The sequence below is a fragment of the Hippoglossus stenolepis genome, chromosome 14 (genome assembly GCF_022539355.2).
Source record: "Hippoglossus stenolepis isolate QCI-W04-F060 chromosome 14, HSTE1.2, whole genome shotgun sequence".
Classification (NCBI taxonomy): domain Eukaryota; kingdom Metazoa; phylum Chordata; class Actinopteri; order Pleuronectiformes; family Pleuronectidae; genus Hippoglossus; species Hippoglossus stenolepis.
This window is the reverse complement of record NC_061496.1, coordinates 16,462,437-16,483,604: the sequence shown is the minus strand read 5'-3', so window position 1 is coordinate 16,483,604 and position 21,168 is coordinate 16,462,437. Positions and strand designations below refer to the sequence as shown.

At 40.5% G+C, this 21,168-nt stretch overlaps 1 protein-coding gene across 1 annotated transcript in view; it reads right to left on the bottom strand.

The window, feature by feature from the left end:
- Positions 1 to 112: 112 nt before the first annotated feature.
- The window catches only part of atf6 (activating transcription factor 6), a 32,465-nt gene continuing 11,409 nt past the window's right edge, over positions 113 to 21,168 (bottom strand). Inside the window, exons 8-16 of the mRNA XM_047343250.1 lie at positions 20,596 to 20,781; positions 19,996 to 20,087; positions 18,434 to 18,565; positions 16,284 to 16,379; positions 16,091 to 16,193; positions 15,250 to 15,314; positions 13,922 to 14,033; positions 10,091 to 10,175; positions 113 to 1,908 (exon numbers count right to left, since the gene is read on the bottom strand). Coding sequence (XP_047199206.1) covers positions 1,712 to 1,908; positions 10,091 to 10,175; positions 13,922 to 14,033; positions 15,250 to 15,314; positions 16,091 to 16,193; positions 16,284 to 16,379; positions 18,434 to 18,565; positions 19,996 to 20,087; positions 20,596 to 20,781 — 1,068 coding nt within the window. The 3' untranslated portion in view covers positions 113 to 1,711. The remainder of the gene's footprint in view (positions 1,909 to 10,090; positions 10,176 to 13,921; positions 14,034 to 15,249; positions 15,315 to 16,090; positions 16,194 to 16,283; positions 16,380 to 18,433; positions 18,566 to 19,995; positions 20,088 to 20,595; positions 20,782 to 21,168) is intronic.

The window sequence follows — 21,168 nt, the reverse complement described above, 5'->3', positions numbered from 1 at the left end:
GCAGGGCTGTTCAAGCCTGGAATCTACGAAAATACTGTCAATTGTTGGATGAAACAATTTAGTCATGGAGGAATAGGATTTCCCCCAAAGAGCCGAAAGGGGGACACACAGGTATAGTGAGAGAAAATCCAGTGTTTATTTTGATTTATACACATAATAGAATACAAAAAGCAAAACCTCACAAGTTTTTGAATTGTACGCTGGTCTTCTCCTATAGTTCTGTCTGGATGCAGTAAAAACAAAAGTGGAAAATCAAATATATTGAAAGCGATTGAAAACCAAAAGGGAAAAAACAGAAATCACACACAGAAGATCTGGTCTTAAAACATTACAAGTTTTTTTTCTTGAACAATTTTTATGGGCATCTGTTGAGCTAAAGCTTAACCATCTGTACAATCCTGTGGCTGAAAGACATACACTCTGCTCACAGAAGTAAAGTATGTTGTTTTATCAAAACAGAGAAACTGACCAGGGATATTTGTACTAATTTGAATTTCTTTATTATCTCATCTACTTCAATTTTTAAGGTAGTTGAAACAAGGTGGCAGACATATAAAAAAATAAAGCATTTAATGTCCGAATTGAAAACCCCAGGCGCTGCATTAACAGTGCAATTGTATACTAGAAATTATTACTTACTAAAATCTACCATTACCCACACAATTTTTAAACTAGGAATTTCAATATAGGATCAAGTGCACCAAATAAAATTGCAATTCAGCCCATGGATGGAAAAGTCTTTGTTTTTTTTTTACTAGTGGTTATTTATAAAAAATATAAATAAAAATAATAAAAATGCTGGCTTTTTAGTGGCAATTTCAAATTTGAGGATCATCAAATTTTCAGGAAATCATTTCTGAATGTCCATCCAGCTGACACTTAAAAAATCTCCCTGTATCTACATTTAATGTATGTATAATTTCAACCTTTTTTATAGTTTTATTTACAATATGTCTTTCAGTTTTCTGTGTTCAGTTAGAATAAAATATTCTCACAGTTAATCAGACTGAGAAAGAAAATCTAAATAAATCCTGGAACTTTTAACAGCAGAAATGAGCAAATTGCATCACACCATAGAAGTTGACAATTACTGTTACATAATAATGAAATAAATATTTATAGTATCTGAATCTGTTCATCAGTATAAGTGAAGCACAGTGCAAAGACTCCAAAATTGAAAAGTGGGATTCTTCATTGATACGCTGTTAAAAAGAGAGGAGCGGTCTTGCCTTCTAAGTAAACCCCTGCTTTATATCAATGTGTTTTCTATGCTCTGTCCTGAAACTAAGAGAGAGAAACTAGAACAGACTTCAGAAGAGCTGCTATGGTAAGTATTTGTGTTATGATGGGGGTGACTCAAGGTTCAATGCTCTGCCCCCTGCCGCTAAGCAATTCCCCTTGTGCGAGACATCTGGGGGTCACGGGGAGAAGTCCGTTTTGCTGCACGCGGGGCGAGCGTCTGCTTGGACCCTATTACAGACTACCTCTGGATACCAGTTCAAATAAAGTGGCTGACCGCTGCGGACAAGCTACCTTACGATGAGGGATTTCTGCAGAGCACTTTCATTCACATCCACATCACAAACATAAAGTCAGTGGTAACGCACCAGAATTCTTAAAAAAATATCCATCAACCAAAAACTGAGGTTGTGTCTTGTGTTTCAGAATTTTTGATGAATTGTTCTGAATAACGCAGGAGCTGATGGTGGTCCTAGGCAGACCCCATGAGCACGCCGACAGGAGGCGTGGCCTGGTTGTTGGTCGGGGGGTGATGGTAAAACGTGTCTGTGCGGTTGACCCGGAGCAGAGGCGGGATGGTTGAAGACCTGATGTGGAGGATCCTCGTGTCCGTTACCTCGCAGTCGATCTGCATCATTACCTGGAACTCTTTGTCCCCGATGACGCTGTCTGTGACAGGAGGAAGAAGAGAAGGGTTGTTACTCATGAATGCATCAACAAATGAATAAATAAAGAAGTTATTACCCCAGTCCTTTTGTTTATTTGTCTGCTGGATTAGGAAAAAGCTAATGAATGGATTTCCATGAGACTTGGTGGAAGGATGGAACATGGGATCTGGACAAAGGGGCAGATCCAGAATCTTTGACAATGTCATAGATTTCCCAGGGCCTTGAAAACCTGGTATATTTAGAGGACGGATGCATCAGTGTGTGAAATGTGGTGCAGCTTGATTGAATATAATGGGAGTGTTGGGCCTTCGCAGAGGTATACGCTCTACTGAGAGCCATTCCTGTTCCAGTTTCATTTGCTTATACGCTTCGCTAACAGGGGATATGTATCACAGCAAAAGATTTTAAAACAAGACAAAAAGATTCCAAACACAATTCCACATCATGTTTCTCACTAACAAGTTTATAAATTATGCGTGCAGCAAAGAGACATGATAGGACAGTACTATGGGAGTATAAAGGAGTATTGTTTGAGGCAGTTGAGGAGGGGGAGTGGGGGGGGGGCTGAGAACCGCAGCGATTACGAGTGGAGGCTTGATTACAGATGGAGTCCAGAGGTGAGTCACATATGGGATTTCTCTGACATGGAGATAAACAAAACAACGCTAACCAAGAGCAGGACATGCACATTTGGGAGTCTTGCATGAGTGGGGGAGAGAAAGACAGAGCGCGATCACTGATGATGAGTCAGGTTCCTTCAGGCTCTTTTTGTTTTTTTATGTTGTGTTCAGAGGAGGAAAGAGGAAAGTCTGACAGAGATCAATGTTGATGAGTCAGGATAAAAAAAACAAACGGAGACTGTTCAACTTGAGGATAAACACAAAGATTGTTGTTATCAATGATTAAATGTTTTTTAATTTTCATTTCAAAGGTCATTGTGCTTGACGTACAAACAAGCCATTACTGTGCTCTGGCTTTATCTTGGGAAATTCAAGTGTGGAAAAAGATGCTGGCGTTGAGACAATGAACGCTTCATGGCTTGTGGTCTCCCACAGCCTGGCTTTACTTTGCCTGGAAGAAGAAGAGCCTTTAAAGTGGACACTTGTAAAATATCTTTGCTAGAGGCAGCTACGGTCAACATACTGAAGGATGGATTCCTCATGTATTTACATTAAACGTACGATATGTAACTTCGGGCACTCTCAATCAAAACAATCAAAACGAGTTTGATGATGTTGTGATGTTGATCACCAACTTCTGTAAACTGTAACTGTAATGTGCTACATGAATTAAGTTTATTATTTATTATTATGTTAACAGATGAGGTCATGTATTAAATGATATATCATGTTAAATTATTACGTGATACAATACAAACAGTGAAAGGAAAATACAGCCGACTAACTGCTAGCAGTGAGTTTTTCCCTCGTCATACGTCGTTTGCCCTGGAAGTAGAGAGACGGGAAAAGCAAATGTAACGCAATTAAAAGGCGACCAATATCAAACTACCTGTTACCTTTAATAAAAATGGGGATATCTCTGGGTTTGAAAATTGTTGGAAACATTTTGGTTGAAGTAAGTATACATGTCAACAAAATATATAACATAGTTCCAATTGTTTTAAGACACTTTAATGAAGAATTGTTACATATTATATTTTTAACAGCTGACTTAAAACTCCGCATCTTCTTTTGTACACCAGAGATGCTAACAACACTCCCCATGTGGAGACCAAACACGTCAGTCGGGTTTAGTGGATCCTCATATGACCCAGAACTGGAGCAGGAGGCGTCTTTAAAATGCCTGAGCGCTGCAAGTTGTTTAAAAGCTGCAGTCGTTTTTCCAGAGACACCTGTGCAACACATCTTCTGGCCGTCTGAACTATTTCCATGGACGTATATTCGAGCAGCAGAGACAATTGATCCGATTGTACGGGGAGTATAGGACAGCTACAGCCAGAAGAATCCTCGGATGTTCACATCCTGAGGCGCTCAGTGGACGTAAGGCTGTATGAGTATGACTTCATCTACGGCTCAACTTCCTCTCTTTGCACCTGCAGTGAAACTGGAACTTTTTAGATTTTCTTTTCAGTGATTCAACAGACATCTCTGGATATCATCCTCTGGGTTTGGACTTAACTCCCGGTCACGCTATGTTTATGTCAAACCAGGCCACTGTCTGAAGCCGAGCTGGAAAATGTATTGTCTGTGCATCTCCATATAACTGGATGAGATCATACATTATTTTCTTCTCTTTCGGTTCAAGGTCCTTTCATTACTGCAGAGTCAAGCCTGGGAAGATTCTGTTTAGTGCAAATCAAACAGCTCTGACATTACAACCACTTAGCTTATTTCTTTGTTTGTTCTATTTTTTGGGGCATTTTGCCTTTATTGACAAGACAGTAAGTGTGAAATGTGGAGAGAGAATTGGGGAAGACACACAGCAAAGGGCCGGGCTGGAACCGAACCTGTGGCCGCTACAGGAGGACTCGAGACTCTGTATGCAGGACGATCACTTGCTAGCGCACCCACTGAGCTAATTTAAATTAAATAGAAATTCCAAAAAGAGCCAGTGCCATTTGCTTGTGTTGACTCCAAACTCATATATCCATCCATCCATTGTCTTCTGCATACCCGGGCTTGGGTTGCGGGGGTAGCTGGCCGAGTAAGGCATTCCAGACATCTCTTTACCTAGCCACGCTTTTATAGCTCCTTCTGGGGGATATGTAGACCATCCTATGAGTTCTGGGTCTACCCCAGTGTCTCCTCCCAGTTGAGGTGGCCAGGAGACAACTAGATGCCCGAACCACCTCATGAGTCCCCTTTTGACACAGAGGAGCAGGGGTTCTGCACTGAGCTCCCTTCGGATGTCTCAACTCCGCAACTTGTATTTGTGACCTCATTCTTTCCGTCACTACCAAATTAATCTAATTTTTGTTTCAAATTGATATAATGACATAAAAAGAAAGTATAAAGTAATTAGAGGAAAATGCAAGCTTGGGCCAACAAAATGTATTTATGAAAAACTTATTAAGACCTTTTCTTGTTTTGCTTTATTTACCTCAGTGGACAGTGAATGGAAACATGACTTCAAATGAAGCACTTTATAAGCTGGATGTGTACCAGGTAACTGCTGACCACCATATCAACTTTATAAAGTGATGATAAGTCATTGCTGTGTTTACAGCTTGTAAAAAAAAGGTTGTTGACTCTGAACTCTTGAGACTTCGTGTTCTGTTACCCTTTAATGTGGTTGCTGTGCCCCATAATTATTTTGTAAATGCGCAACTATTACAAAATAAGTACACTGTAAATTGCAGGCCACAATCTAACAATTATCCAAGACTCAAATTTAATTCCCCTCACTGTTGACATCCTTCTTTCATCACATTACCAAACTGTCTAACTTCTATTGCGCTAACTGCTCTCGAGGCCTGAGCAGCGTTCGAGGAAGCACACAAACACACAGACACGAGGCCCAACTTCAAACAGCAGCTCTTTGAAGCAGCTGCCAAATCTACCATCCTGCTCCGCGTGGACTCCTTCCCCCTTTTACTGGTGCCATCTGGAGATGGTCCAGAAAGTTTCAGCGACACAGTGAGCGGGTGTGTGCTGATAAAAGCCTGATGTCTGGCAATGGATGCATCTGAGGAAACCTGAGAGGGCATCTCAGGAGAAGGGTGGCTGCCAGACTGGCACAGATCCTGAGGACCCACTCACGAGGAAAGAGGTTTTTTCTCTCATGAGAAAGAGGCAATTGATCATCAAATTATAATCAAAGGATTAAAAGATGTGTTTTGGGTCAGTAAAAAATAAATGAGGGTCTAATTGGATGTCAATTGGGCAAATTAAACACAACCTACCCATACAGTCAATTATCAGAATTTATTTTATTCAGAAAAAAGAAAAAAACAGCATGCTCACCTTTATCTACAAGACAATTAAATTTGAATACTGAGTGTGATCTTCACACAGGTAATAACAAGACTACAAGGCTATAGCAGTAATGTGAGGCTGTGCTTGCGCTAAATGCTAATGTCAGCATGCTAACATGCTAACATGCTCACAACGCTTACAATATTCACCTTCATCTTAGTTTAGCCTGTTAGCATGGTACCATTTACATCCACACTAAACATTATGCTGATGTTATGTGTCATTTGTTTAGCAGGTATCACGTCATTAAATGAAGATTGAAATGAGATTTTTCAGTCGGGTTGAAGTGGCAACCCACCGAGATGTCACCCATTGGTTTGTGAGTTGCTGTTTTGATCATGTGTTTGACTCTTAATGGGACCATTATCTATAAAATAAACATCATGCCATATTGAAGAAACAAACTCCAAACACATTTTCTTCACTGAACCTTGGCTTCACTTTCTGGACTTGGAGTCAACGTCCATTTTTATATACAGTCTATAGTCTGGATCAAAGTGTTAGGCCAATGACTAGCCAATTGATATTACTAACCACAGAGCAATGCAGCTCGCATGGCTAATGCTAAACGTTAAATATAAAGACTTAAGTAACTGAGGCAAATGATCAAAAGTTGCACAAGTTGGAAGTGTATTTTGGATATTTAAGCATAGCAAGGGTTAACCATTTGGTTTGGTGAACGTGCACTCTATTTCAGGGGACGGGTGGGGATGTACTGTTTAGATTAGAGGAGTAGGAAAATCTGATCCCCAACTCCTTCAGCAGAGTGGCGCTCTACCTTGAACCCCCAGTGAAAGCTGCCTGTTAGCAACAGTGCACATGCACAATCTCAGCGCAGTAAAAATAGACGGCAGTCCCACAGTCGATCCACCTGTAAATGATGTCATCTGCAAAACATTCCTCTCCTCCAAACATGTCGCTTCCACTTGATGGAGCTGCTTTCAAACTCAGAGGATCATTATATAAACACACCCTTCAGTCCTTATAAAGAGCCACTGCTCAGCCATGTACACGTTTCAGGGAGAATGTAGGAGGTCAAGGTCAAGTAACTTGAACAGAACCCCCTGAACCGTGGACACGCAGCGAGACTGAAACGAACGACGGCTTACATCAAAGTGTCGATCTGCGATATTCGATTATTGACCGAGACAGACCGAACGACAACTCCAGATTAGCAGAGTCAATCCACCTCCTCCAGATGCAAACCATTTAGTGACTGGAGAAGGAAGGCATTCCTAAAGGAGTACAGCAACAGGGAGCTGGAAAGAATTATCCTCCACTGTGGAGCAATCAGGCTGCAGAAACAGGACAGTGTTTCTGCTTTTCTAAGGGTCCCACTCTGCTAAATTATGTACATTTGCACTTAATCACTTCAAGTTTCAAACAAAGACAACATAAATCTAAAATGCTACTTGAAAGCTGTCATCTGTTAGACACATGGGGTTTCATATGTAACGGAGGGGATGACTACACATGTTTTTCTATTTGTAGATAATCATAGTCGTCCTTTGCTTTGTCAGCATTGGTTGGCTCGTGCTTTAACGATAGTTTGTCAGGTCAATGAGGACTTACTTGGAGGAACAGACACGTAGGCTACTGAACATGCATCGGCTGACATGAAACTGGTGTGAGCCCCTTTTCTACTGGTCAAAAAACCCAGTAACATCCAGCTTTTGTCTGCAATGGCAAATGGCAATGGATACAATCGGCATTCACTCCTGAGTCAAATGAGTCTACATTAGACACAGGTTTTTATCGGCTCCGGCTTCGATCTACAGTGATGGAAACCCAGGATAACACACAAATTTAGCAAGACAGCTACGTGAGAGAGCACCTCAAAATTTGGTGCATTGGTGGCATTGAACATGATTCAGCTTGGGAAAAAACTGAAATCTCCTCTACTGGCAATGGGAAAAAAGTCAATCGCTTTTTATAGCTGGTTTACCTGCATTTAAAAACTCCATATATACACACACTCGATTAGGTGTAAAAGAGGTATAAAAGACTCCACATGATCCAACCAGCATTAGATGCAAACTCATGAAAGGCCTGAGATGAGCAGGAAAAGGCTTGAGGTGGACAGCGAGCATCCATGCCTGATCATGCAAATTGAAGATCTCTTTCTTGGGAATCACTCCAGAACTGATATCTGTCCCTGAATGCCATCTTTGTTTGGCCATTTCAACAATTAGCTTAAAAGGGAGGTCTTGGATTTCACCATTTGCTGCTATTTCAATGGGCCATCTGATTGGCACAGACCTTAACATTCCTCCCTGACAAGACCAACCAAGAACAATGTTTACCTTCATCAATCCTAATCTCTAACACCCCCCTCCCAGAAAAAAGAAGTTATTTCCAAATGGCCATGTCTTCCATGCTGAGTAAGAGGCTCGTATTCCACTGACTCACTGCTCTCGGCTGCTTGAAACAGTAATCAAATACCTGTATGTTGCTCTGCCACAGACAGACAGAGAGACAGACAGATATCTGGAGCGCAAGAGGATTTCTGATAAAAATGCCAGTTGAACAGCCAAACAACAGCAGGCTGTCTTTCTGGTTACTAACACCCTACATGGGTTGGTTTCCTCTCAGTTCACTGTGCTGCAGAATCGGTGAAACCCAGGACACCTGCTAACTAAGTATTTGGACACATAAGATTCCTTTCCACTGAATCCTCTGATGACCCGACTTTGAAATGCTACATTGATAATCCCGCAGATCTGAGGGGCCATGAAGAAAACGTATGATGAGCTCATTCAAATCAAGAACATGTGTGAACTTATATGGTCCATAGAAAACCACTTGGCAACAAATGTGCCAATGGTAGTCAAGTGTATAAATCCTGCATGGGGGAGCAACAGTATGGAGTACCACAAGTGTCATGTAAATAGTACCAACGTATTTCATTAACAAATACCTAACACTTATAGGAATACATTTTTAATAGATAACTAAATAAATTTTAAATATGTACATATACATAAGAAGCAGTGAAATGTTTTGGTTCCAGCCCCCTATCAGCCTCAAAGGATAAACAGTGTAGCTAATGGATGGATGGATGGATGGATGGATGGATGGATAGATGGACGAAATACTTTATTTCTATTTCCTTCACACTTTGGATCCTCCACACACTGAGGGCGTACCCTGTGTAGACCAGTGTTCAAATATTTGGGTTTGTTTTTGAGGGCAGGCTCTCAAGTACACGGGTGAGTGCTTCTCAAATGGACTGGTCTACACCCCCCCCCCCAACCTGCAACCAAGCCCACCCTGATTACCACCCACACTGACAAACTAGGGACAGCAATTGTTCTTTTAAAAAGAGGAAATGAAGCAGCCTTGAGCCACTGTATGTCCCTTCTCTACAATCTGAATGTGTTTTTTATTTGAATTTATGTAATCTGACCTTTTGACCAATCACAGGCAGCCATTATGTGCAACAATCGCAGTGAACTGTTTGTCTCGTGCGCTCAAACCAAACTGCTTCTATTATATAGTTTATATTTTAGGGCTTGGAGTTCAAGGACCAAGTGATGCAATGGAGGCCGTTCTACAGCTCAAAAATATTATATGTCCGGGGTAATAAATCTAAAGTTAGAACTTCTCTGCTAAACTATTCCTGTCTGACGTAACGCACTCACAAACCTACATTTGGCAGGTGGGAGAGGACACATAGCAACACTACACCACTGTCCTTGTTAATAAAAACTGTGGTATAGGTGATGGATTTTAGGCTAGCATAGGGGTATTTTGTTGTTTGTGTATTATGTTAATAAGACGAAGATAAATACTGTATATTTTATATTAGTTCCAAAAAAAATTCTGTTCAGGCCGCAATTTACCTTCAGTACAAAGGGCCAAAAGCAAATGACGACATTTTTGTGTTGGCGTCTGTGTGTGGTTCAGTCAGTGAGTGTACACACACTTTGCAGCATTGCTCTGTGCAGCAGAAAGAATAGTAAGAAGATGAAGGACATAGAAACCACAAAGGGCTCAGAGGGAGGGAAGGAGCAAAGACAATCTACTAACAAGACGCCAGATGTTGAAGAAACTTTTTGGCAAAGAAAATCTACAAAGAAAATTTGAACATAAACTCTAGTTATTAAGCTTAAAAACCTTAAGTGCTATGTTTAGGTTGAAGAAGTTTTTCCATACAATGTAATGCATTCTGTTGGGAAGGTGTGGTTCTCCCAGCTTCACTTTCATGATCAAACTCCCCGACTGATGTGTCTGTGCTGCAGCACATACCGTTAATGTTCATGGCTGGCAACACCACAGACATCTTGGGTCGCCTCCCTTTATTGTGGTTGGTGGCAGGAAGTAGAAGATGATCCTGAGAACAAAGAAGAGAGGGTCATCAAGTGGAAAATACAACTCATTTGGAAGCATTTGGAACGGTCGGCTGTTTGCATTTGTCCATTTTTGATCAAGCTTTGGAGCTCAAGTTAGAATTTTTAACAGATGAGCTTTCAATGGACATTACATAACGTCACACATGGGTCATCGGGGAAGGTAAAAGGCATAAGACAATAATTTCCATAAACATTTTAATTGAGGACTTTCTTTTATCTTTTGCCTCATCACCTAAACAATTAAAACCATCATTATTTTAACACATTGACATTTTGAAGCCCTTATTGAAGTTGTTTATCCACCTGAAGTCAGACTTAAAAATGGCATTTACGAGGAAAATACTTCAGTTATCGGTGCAATTAAAATGAGCCTTTATGCAACTCATTAGAAAATGTCAGGAAAGGTTTTCCTCTGAGCACATCCTCTCAGGAGGAGTTACGGCTCAGAGGAATACTGATGTGCGAACACACATGCGACCCACACAACACTCAGTTAAGGGCGGAGCTGAGCTGTGGCTCGAAGAACAGATTAAAAAAGAAGGACTTGAATCATCTGTTGCATGTTTTGAGGCAAAGCAACAGGCGAGAAAAAGTTGTAAAACAGCATCTTAAAAAACCTCAAAACCAGAACCAAAGACTGAAAGCAGCATGACGTCACATCTGTGAGAAATCACTGGAGAAATCAAGAATCAACAAACTAAATACAGACAAGGACTTAATGGAATTTAAAAGAGTTGCTGCTATTTCACACAAAAAGCCCATTTGAGAAGACTAAATTGAGACAGGTTACTCCAAATTAAGTGGTATTGAGGCTAGATAATTTACAGTTCAAATTTACAATACATTAAATGTATTATAAATAACTGTAAATAAAAGGAAAAGACTAATACATATAAAATACATTTTTATTATATAAATTGTAAATATAAATGCAATCTCTTCGGCACCGTTTATTCTGAAGATTAAACTTTAAAATTGAAAACATTGATACTGGTGTCTGTGAAAGGCTCATATTGGCCGATCAGCAAGCGGCCGGGCTCTAATACAGTTTGACTAATCTCTTCAAGACATGCAGAAAAATTGGACGTGCTTCTCCTAAATACAAGTTTTGCTGAGTTGTACATGCTCATGGGTCTGTAAGGCCCCAAAGGGATTATTATAACCCCTTGAAATGAATGAATGTGTGAGTTGACTCTGCCTGGAGAGTGGCAGGAGGCAGGAAAACACCAACCACATTACTGCTAATCATCAGGGGGCCTGCTGTAGCTGCCATGACAACAGGTGAATTTTCCATGTCCCTGTTGGACCCAATCTACAGTGAAAGCCACCAGTGTTTCCACCGCCACACCTCTATGCACACTTACATTAAGCCACAGGTGCTAAAGCAGCACGTGAAGTGAGGCGAGGCTGCGATGGTAGAGTAAGAGCTGTGGCTGAGCTATGGTTTCCATCCCTTCACCTCATTTCACAGTTTAGAGCCACAGCCTGTAACGTATCTGTTGAGGGCTCAAAGTAACCTTGACCTTTGCATGGCCACGTCTGAGTGTGCTACATACTGCAGAGAGTGACCTCAACTACTGGCAGAGGCGACAACAGGACATTATGAACTCAAGGAAATATATTCCTTTGCGTGGAGGGACCAAACTCGAAAATTGGTGGTGATTTGTTTTAAAATCTTAACAAATTCCAAATTTAATCCAGAGTCTTGGCAGTCATGTGATAACATCATACTGACTGGAACAAAAAAACAAAAGCACACCCACTTATTCAGACACACAATCACACCCTGAAACCCAGGAAACAAAATACAAGCACATGAAGTGTCTGCAAAAATGGAAACGGTCACGCTACATAATAGGCCTATAACTGATGCTCTTATTATGTAAGTGTTTCTGCGTTAAATAAGTTCAAAGTTCAAATAAAAACCTAACTACAGTGATAATCACATCCAAAAGAGCAGGCATGTGGTAAAGTGAATGTTAAGTAAAATGAATAGAATTACTGAAAGTCAGAACAATGGATATATCCCCATAGAGCAAATTATAAAGTTAACAATTAATCAACCAAAGAAAATAAATCAGAAACTATTTAGATAACCAATTAATTGTTTATGTTTTTTAAGTCAAAAAGGCCAAACATTCTATGGTTCCACTTTCTTAGTTGTGAAGATTTTCTTCTCAACTTTATCTTAAAAGTGATTCTTGACAGAATATCTTCGGTTTTCTGGGCTGTTACTTAATTTGATGTCACCGCTTTTGGTTTTGGCAATTTCCAATATTTTTTTACATTTACTGACTGGATTTATCAATTAATCCAGAAAAATAATTGACTGATTAAAGGTAATGAAAATGGTAATTATTTGCATCTCCACAACTCTATTTCAAAATAACCAAGGTTTTGAAATAATTATAAATCTTATCCTTCTTAGCTTTTGTTGATTAATAATAATGGTATTGAAATGAATCACTTTGTTTGATTGTGACGATTAAAAGTGTCAAAACGTCCCCCCCCCCGTGATTTAGTTTGAATTCTACAATACAAAGTTATTATATAACTTTTATTTTAGTTGAACTTATAGCCTCACTGCTCCTTCACAACACAAAGCTGCTTGAGAGTGAAAGAGAGCCACTTGACCTGTAGAGGCCCTCGGACCAGGTTCACCATTAGTCCCATTGTCCCTGCTGTCACCATGCCAACAGAGCAAGACATTTGTCACTTGTTTAGTGACAAGGGGTATTGATCTTTGACCACATGCTTCAAAACTCCTGCCCCACTAGGTAATCATGAGGGTTTAAAAGCTTAACATCACCCACAGTATCCAGAGTTTTTTTTTTTCATGTGATATTAATAAATACTCACTCCAGCTCTTCGGAACTGTTTTGTGAGAAACATATCTTATGTGTTATAAGTAATAGATACTACATGATTTTGTTGGCTAGCAGTTTTTGGTGAACTTTGGAAGTTATTTTGCTTTTTTCTACACTTTCGTGACAATAGCCAATTATTATAATGAAACACATACTGGACTATATAAAAAACAATTGAAAAAAAGAATACAGCAAATTTGTATTCTTTTTGTTTGCATTGCACTTAAAATGTGCTGAAAGCTCAAAGAAAATAAATATATATTATTTATGTTTTTGTGAAGAAATTGTTCAACAAAGTATTCAAGAAACCAAAACTCCTCAAAAACCCTTTCTGACTATTATGTCCAGGAATTAATCATATCAAGAAAGAAAAGGCTTAAAGGCGGGCTTCAAGTTTCAAATGTGGAAAAAGTGGTCAAATGAATAAAGACCAAAGAGATTAACAGTGACACAGGGCGACGCCTAAAAATCCAAAACACGCTCTTGATGATTACGAAGGGACCAAGAAAACTGGACTGGAAAGGGTTAGTTACACCCCTGGGCATGTGCATTTCATCCCTTCGCCCACCCTGCAATTTCCTCTGAAATCAACTTGTTCTGTGACGGAGAAGAGCTATTACGTATAATTTATGATTCATAAGTTACTCATGCTGTGATTAATTAGTGACTGTTTATCGTCAGTTTGGGAAAAGGAAATCTCGTGACGGACAAAAATGGAATGAAATTTGATTAGCGTTGAGCTGTATAAATCTCCCCTTGAAATCTCTACTTTACATGATCCATTTCCCCACTGGCACAATTTCCTGCAGAGACCAGTGCCAGTTTCTCCGCTCAGATCGGTAGTTAAGTTGAAACCTTACCCTGCGGAAAGACACCACGTAGAAAGTGTCGCCCCGGCGGTTGATCTCGTCAAAGAAGTCACTGTAGGTGTGGTGAGGGGCGTAGTAGACCTGCAGCTCACTGCCTGGGCTCCTGATGGGAGATGAAGAATAACAAGATTATAATACAAAAAACACTAAAATCACTTAAACCTTCATTAAATTTGACATGGGTCTTCCGAGACTGACAAGTATGTCTCTGATTCAGTGCTGATAATCAATGTTTTCTGCCAAAAAACTCTATTATATTTGGCAATTTTCATGCAGATTACATTTTTTAACAGTTGTATCAGACTTGTATCACAGCAAGTCAACACTTATACTAGTTTGACAAGTCGGCCCCTTTAAACCCAATACAGAGTGCGAATCTGCTTTTTTGGCCAAGTATGTGAACACATTGAAGGAATTTGACTTTGGTTTAACATTACTCTCCATTTAAATAGAGATACAGCTTGGAACAAGGACAACAAAAACAGAACAATCAAGTAAAAAAAAATGGTACAACTCATAACTTAAACAAGAGTGGATGACCCAGTCTATACTGTAAATCAACACGTGAGAAGAAAAGAGTAGAAGCAATACAAAAATATATAAATATACATAATTTATAGAAAGAAAGAATCTTCTATAAACATTAGATGAATGAGGACGGAAACCAACATTTTTTGTTTTGTGCCAGGCTTGAAATTTTGATTTTCTGTGTATTTCTATTCTGGCAAACCAGTGGCCCCACAGACGTCAACTGTTGAAAGGGACTTTTCCTGTTGTGATTTGTATATTTGGATGTTTCATCGTCAGAGTAACAACTAGGACAAAAGCTGTAGGTGGTGAAAAAAGCTGATCTTTGCCACTGAGTGACGTCCAGTAGAAAAGGTTCTTACCGACCCCAAAACCTCTGACACAGTTTACAAAGGTAATCCTTCAAAATAAAAAAATAAACATCCGACAAGGCACAATGTAAAAACTAAAAAACAATGCAACACATCGGTTTGTTATGTCTACAGGTGCTTTACGTCATCGACAAAGCACAAACACAACTCCAGTCATGCGGCCATCTACTTCGGCAGATCCCGCTGACGATAAACACTCCAGTCTGCAACTCCACCGCTCACCATTTGACTTTACCACTGTGTTTAGTTTACCACACAAGTAGTAGTTACTGTGAATTTGTTCTGTTATTTACAGTATTTTCTGCCCTCTAGTTGTCAAAAAAATGCTTGAATCAGCTTTAAAAATCAAAAGATAATTTTTGGTCAAATTATTTAATTGTTCGAAACTGACATTACTCATTACATTCTGTGTTTACTCACTTTTCCTCAGTAGTTTCCGTGTATTGAACGGTCACAATCTGGGCAGCCTCCTTATTCTCTGTTTTCTGTTAGGAACAAAGAGAAAGAGAATTAAAAATAATTGCTCCATAATAACATTGAGTAACAATTAGAGAAAGAGCAGGATTTAGTGTTGGCAACGCTGCGTAACACATAAACACAGACTCTATTCAAAACAATACAAGTGACCATTGTATGAGAGGATCAACACATTAAATCACAGAACTCTTAAGTCACACATGCAGAATAATAATATGAACAGAAATGTAAGTTTAAATAGTTTTTCTGAAGTAAAATATGTTTGTTTTTACTTGTTTATATGTTTAAATACAATGAAGTTTTAAGTGTGTAAAGAAATCTCAATACAGGTGAGAAGTAAACACATCTACCTTTCTGTTTATAGTCACATGACGAATGGGTCTATGCTAAGTGGGCAGCTCTTGGTAGATTGGACTTAGTGTGACAGAATTAGAAAAAAAATGATGGAAAAAAAGAGCAGGGGGCACTAATCCTACAGCTCCCCTCCAAGTGTTGTGTTTACTTTCTCAGGGCTGTCGGATTAAACTCAGCCCAATAAAGAGAAATGAGAGGCAGAGAAAGGGAAGGTGGGAGCGGGCGATAGCGAGGGAGAGGTGGAATCTATGGTAGAGAAAGAGGTTTTGGTTTGCCAAAAACCCAATTTACCCTGAAAGCAATGGCTTGAAATAAAAGGGAAGTTTGGTTTTCTAAGCTTTGATGCCAACTCTGAACATTGTGTAAATTTCGTTCGCTTGGATCATTAGATTAGTTTTCCTGTTTTTCAAATCACGCTGCTCCGACTTACCAGAATGGTCCTGGTGGGTTTGTGATTGCCGTTACTCATGCGCCTGGATTTGGTTTGCTGCACTTCATGACGGTGGACCCAACCCCTCAGCTCATGGGCCAACCTGCCAGTCAAAGTTAACACAGGGGGTTTTCTTACATTTCAGATAAGATGTGGTTGATTTTGTGCCAGGATTCAAGATTTTACAACTTACTCTTTGCACTTGGTCCTGTTAAGAGGAGGCTGGCAGGGCGGGGGGGGTCTGCGATAGAGGGGATCCTTAACCAACATCAGGGCCTTACCTTCAGAGCTGAAACAGAATAAAGAGCAGACAGAGGCTGTTAAATGAGGAGAACAGTGATACGTGTACAGGGTCCTGTTCAGATGCTCTGAAATGAGTGTAACAATTTCTAATCGCAATCTGGTGCAAATATATTCCACATGTTGAGAATATGCTTTGAATGCAAACCCGGAGCCAGCATGGCCGCACGCCCTCAGACAGAGGTGAAACACTTCTGACGAGGAGCAAAAGCAGTGCGATGGAGAATACAGCGTGGCATCAATGTGCGGCCAATTATGTCTCTATTGATTATTAATGAGACATGTGCAGATTGTATGCATAAAAACGCTGACTTGCACAGAGACATGACATGATATGTCCACATGCTGCAGTAAATCATGATGACAGTAATCATAAACATGCTACAGAGAAATGTACAGTCCTAGTGAGTCATGTTTAAGGTTGTGTATTGTTTGGGATTTTTTTAATACCAGTGCTAAATCCATATTTTTTTTTATATATTTCATATATTTTCCGGTGCGTAAACAGTGTCAGAACACACTTTAAAAAGTACCAAATGACGAGAATAGCAACCTTTTTTTATTACTAAGGTAGATTTGAAGTTTAAATTTAACATATGACTGTTAACACTTTAAAGTATAATTAACTTAAATATACAAAGATAAAATAAGAGCAACATTTTAAAATGTACAAACAAATACCACAATATTAATAACACCTAAACCAACTACAATGATTTAACACTAGATACTAGTTTCAGTGCTTAATACAGCAAAACCGGTCATCATTAGTCTCCCCACCACCGGGGACAGGGACGCCCACACTGCCGTGCAAACAGTCAGACATGGTGCATCCCTCTGCTTTTAAATGTGTCCCGTGTGATATCAGGTGGTTCACTGAGATTATCGTGTTCCTCTCTTTACACAGAATCCTTTTATCTGAAATACAGCCACATTTTGGACCATTTAGCTTTAAGCATTTGGATGTTCCCAACCCTCGGTTTAGCCCATCTGATTATGCACAGTAACAGCCTAAAAGCCTGCCTTGTTACCATAAGGTATGTTTACATATATTGTGGATCAGCAGCACATTGCATGACTTTCCCCCCCTCACATGTTACTTTTGTGCATGTGAATGATTATGCAGCCTGAGGTGGTGATGTAGACTGTCCACAGCCCGTAGCCACCTGCAGGGGGCTTGTTAAGAAAAACGTCTGCCACGACGTAATCCCCCCTCTGGGCCTCCCCGATTCTGAGCCAAAAAACGTCAGCTACGCCTCACATTCCCGTCGCTAAACGTCCTGGAAATGGTTCCGCGAGACATAATGTCAGACCACAAAGACCTGATCATAACTCTAACTGAGGGGCCCATTTTAACCTTCCTACAAAACACACCTTCCTGTTCAGTGGAACCCAAAGATTAGGTTGCATATATCACCCGACCATCCTCCTCTAGGCCGCATTTTGGTGCTTTCACCCCTTTTGTAAAAGCTAATCTGTTCCTTCCTGCCCATGCTGGGTTAATGCTGCCAGGGAACCTGATCCTACAGATGAATGTTTCACATTAACATGTGACATACCCTACGGAGAGATCTGACACAACACAGACTGGCAACGCCATGCAGACATCAGACGCTGACCACCTTACAAAACATCACTTTCAGGACATGGGGGTGCAGGTAATGTACCAAACAAGAGTGTTATTTATGCAATTTACAAATGAGACTGCTGGGCCTCTAGTGTATTTCAACAAAGACAAATATATAACCCTTTAGAAAAATAAACTGTTACTGGCAATATAGGACTGGATTTCAAACAAGGCCTGACCCCAATTTCCCACCTTGTTACTCAAAGCACAAACTGCTGGCCAACTAGCCAGGGGCCTGGAAGCGCTCGAAAGGCAGACGTTTGGACAGAGTTGGTAATCGGCTGGCCCATGTGTTTACACGTGCTGTAATGAGCTGTACTAGTCAGACTCAGTGCAGGCACAGGTGCATCCTGGTCCGCTGACATGGTGCTTGAACATAGTGTTGTGAAAGGTGTTGTGGGGGTTGAGCTCATTACCTGTGGCCCGTCCCAGAGAGGCTGCTGTCCTCGACGATCGTCTCCGCCTCCGAGGAGAAACCCAGCAGGTGTCGGCCGCTGTTCTGCATGGAAACAACTTGGAGCTTGGAGCCCGGACCACCCTGGAACAAACTGATGAAACAACAAGACAGGTGAGGTGAGGGGAGAGGAGACAGGTGAGGTGAAATCAGGACACACTCGGGCCGGAGGAAACACACAGAAAATCACAAAAACTTGGTACTGGATTGAGATGACCACTGAATTCCATGTGGGCCACATCCTGTGCACAGCAGGGGTTTTTCCCATTTTTAGTCAAGCAGCAGAATCTGAACTGCGATCTAGACTGAATAACCCAAAGCGCGCCGGGGCACACACACAAGCTAAAATACACAGTCTCTTTCAACAACATTACTGCACCGAGTGGCATTTTCATTTCAAAGGATCTGACCTCAAAAGCGGGCATATTTCACATTCCGAAGGAGAGGCCGAACACAAAACACACAGATGAGAGAACAGGTACAGCGCACGCACACACGCACACGCACACACACACACACACACACACACACACACACACACACACAGTTTAGCTACTGTGAATACAGTTAAAATCACAAAAGCAAACTCTCCTGTGGGTCTTAAGAAACTTTTTCATATTTAAGCTCCAGAGAACAACTGAAAGAACACATTCCCAGCACAGAGCGCACACGGACTATCAAAGCCATCAACTCCAACAAGTAGATGCTTGCATCCTTGAGGAGAAAGTTATTCCCAGGAAAAGAACAAACATTTTTACAACATGAGAACAGAGAATCTGTCTTTAAACTTGGAGGCAGACTGTCGGAGCATGCCTTTTCGGGAATTACACAATCCCTTCAACTGGGTGTAATAAAGCTCTTTTTCCCCAGTGTACTTTTACACAACTTAATTTAACTTTAACTTATTATTACAAGCAGACATTAATTAAACTGCCACATAAAAATGTTTTATACTTTTGTTAATAATCTGAATTATCTCTTTCTTCATATTTTTAAGTGGTAAATGTTTACTGTCCCCTCCAAGTTAACAGGTTGTTTCAAAGCTTATTCACCCATTAGTCACAAAGATCTATAAACTCTGACATAGACATCAGAAGACTGGAGCTTGCACACAAAAAGCAATATGGCACGGATTAACTTTTGAGTGTCGGTTGCTTCGAATTGGTGAAAAAAAGAAAGAATGAATTTGTCATGTTTAATTATTAGGCTGATATGTTAGTTACTGCAGAAGAGAGGTTCTGTTCTGAGGGAAAATAAGAACACGTTGCTGCAATAGGAAATGTGCTGTACTGTTTTCAATAAACATTTTTGAGTCTTACATGAGAGCAGTAATTCCCACAGTGAGTCATGGGGCTTCCCAATTGTTTTCCTTCAGTAAACTTACACGTTTTGCATTCGTAATATGTTGCTGCTGCCAGTTATCTTCCTCAAACTACAGTATCTGCATTTACGCCATTGAACAACTAACCATGTTATGGGGTAGGGCACTTAAAAGCATACAGACGTTCACTGTCATGAGCTCACCTCATTGGTCCAACATTAAGCACGAGGAACACCAAAACCACCATGAGACACACGGCTCTCCTCTTGGGAGCTGTTGTCTTAAGTCCTGTGTTCTGCCGGGAGAAAGAAGAAACCATGTCAGATTGTCAGATGTGTTCACAATAGGAAAGTTTTACAGAAAAATGTTGGCAAAGGTGGTTGAGCATGCAGGAGGCTGCACATTCTACTGGGCAGAGCACAACATCTGCCCATGAATGTCTTAATTGACAACTTCTTCAGCTTCTTCTGCATGTAGGGCACCTCTTACTGACTTACTGTGTATGTATTCTTCATCAAAACACACACTCACTGGCTGTGAATTTACCAGCAATGTACCTGCTGTATTCTCACATGGGCTTTGTCAGACATTTTCCGGACAGTTTACAAGGGGGCTGGCAGGTAAAGTTACGGAAAACGTCCTGAGCAACTGACTCAGAAATTTGCTATGTCACATACAGCCCCTCTGGAACATTCAGGAAAATGTCCAGACTTAAGTGCATGTGTGAAAGTTAATTTTCAGTCTTGACACATTTCGACTGTGCACGGGCGTCCTCATCAAAGCTGCAGCATCTGAACTCTTACCTCACTCAGCAGGCCTTCCAGCTGTCTCTTCAGGTTGCCATTCTCACACTTGAGCACCTGGTTCTCGGACAGCGCCACTTTCAGGCGGCCCTCCAGCGTGAGCAGGTACTCTTTCTTTTTCTTCCGAGACAGGGATGCTGACTCGCGATTCTTTATCATGCGCTGCTGTCTCTGGGACAACTTTGACTGAGGTGAGACACAGACACAAAGACACAAGAATAACATTTCATGTCACGACATCCATTTCACCCTTGATCCACTCGATGCCTATCCAAACAGGAAAGGGGCGATTATTTTGGGGAAAGCGGTGAATTGCCTGAGCCACCTGTTGAGCTGTACATCATAGGCTAATCATGACATCAAGTTTATTTATGCTCTACAGGCTATTTGGTTTAAAACGGCTTTTCATTCAGTGTCACTGTGAAAACATCTAAATGATTCTCTAGAAAATAAATAGGAAGAAACCAGCAAGCACAAATTTACAACAGAGAATAGGCATTCTTAGATAAGTATGTTATGCATACTTATTTCTATTTACAGCTGCTTCTACACTAACATCTTTTCTGTTTTTGC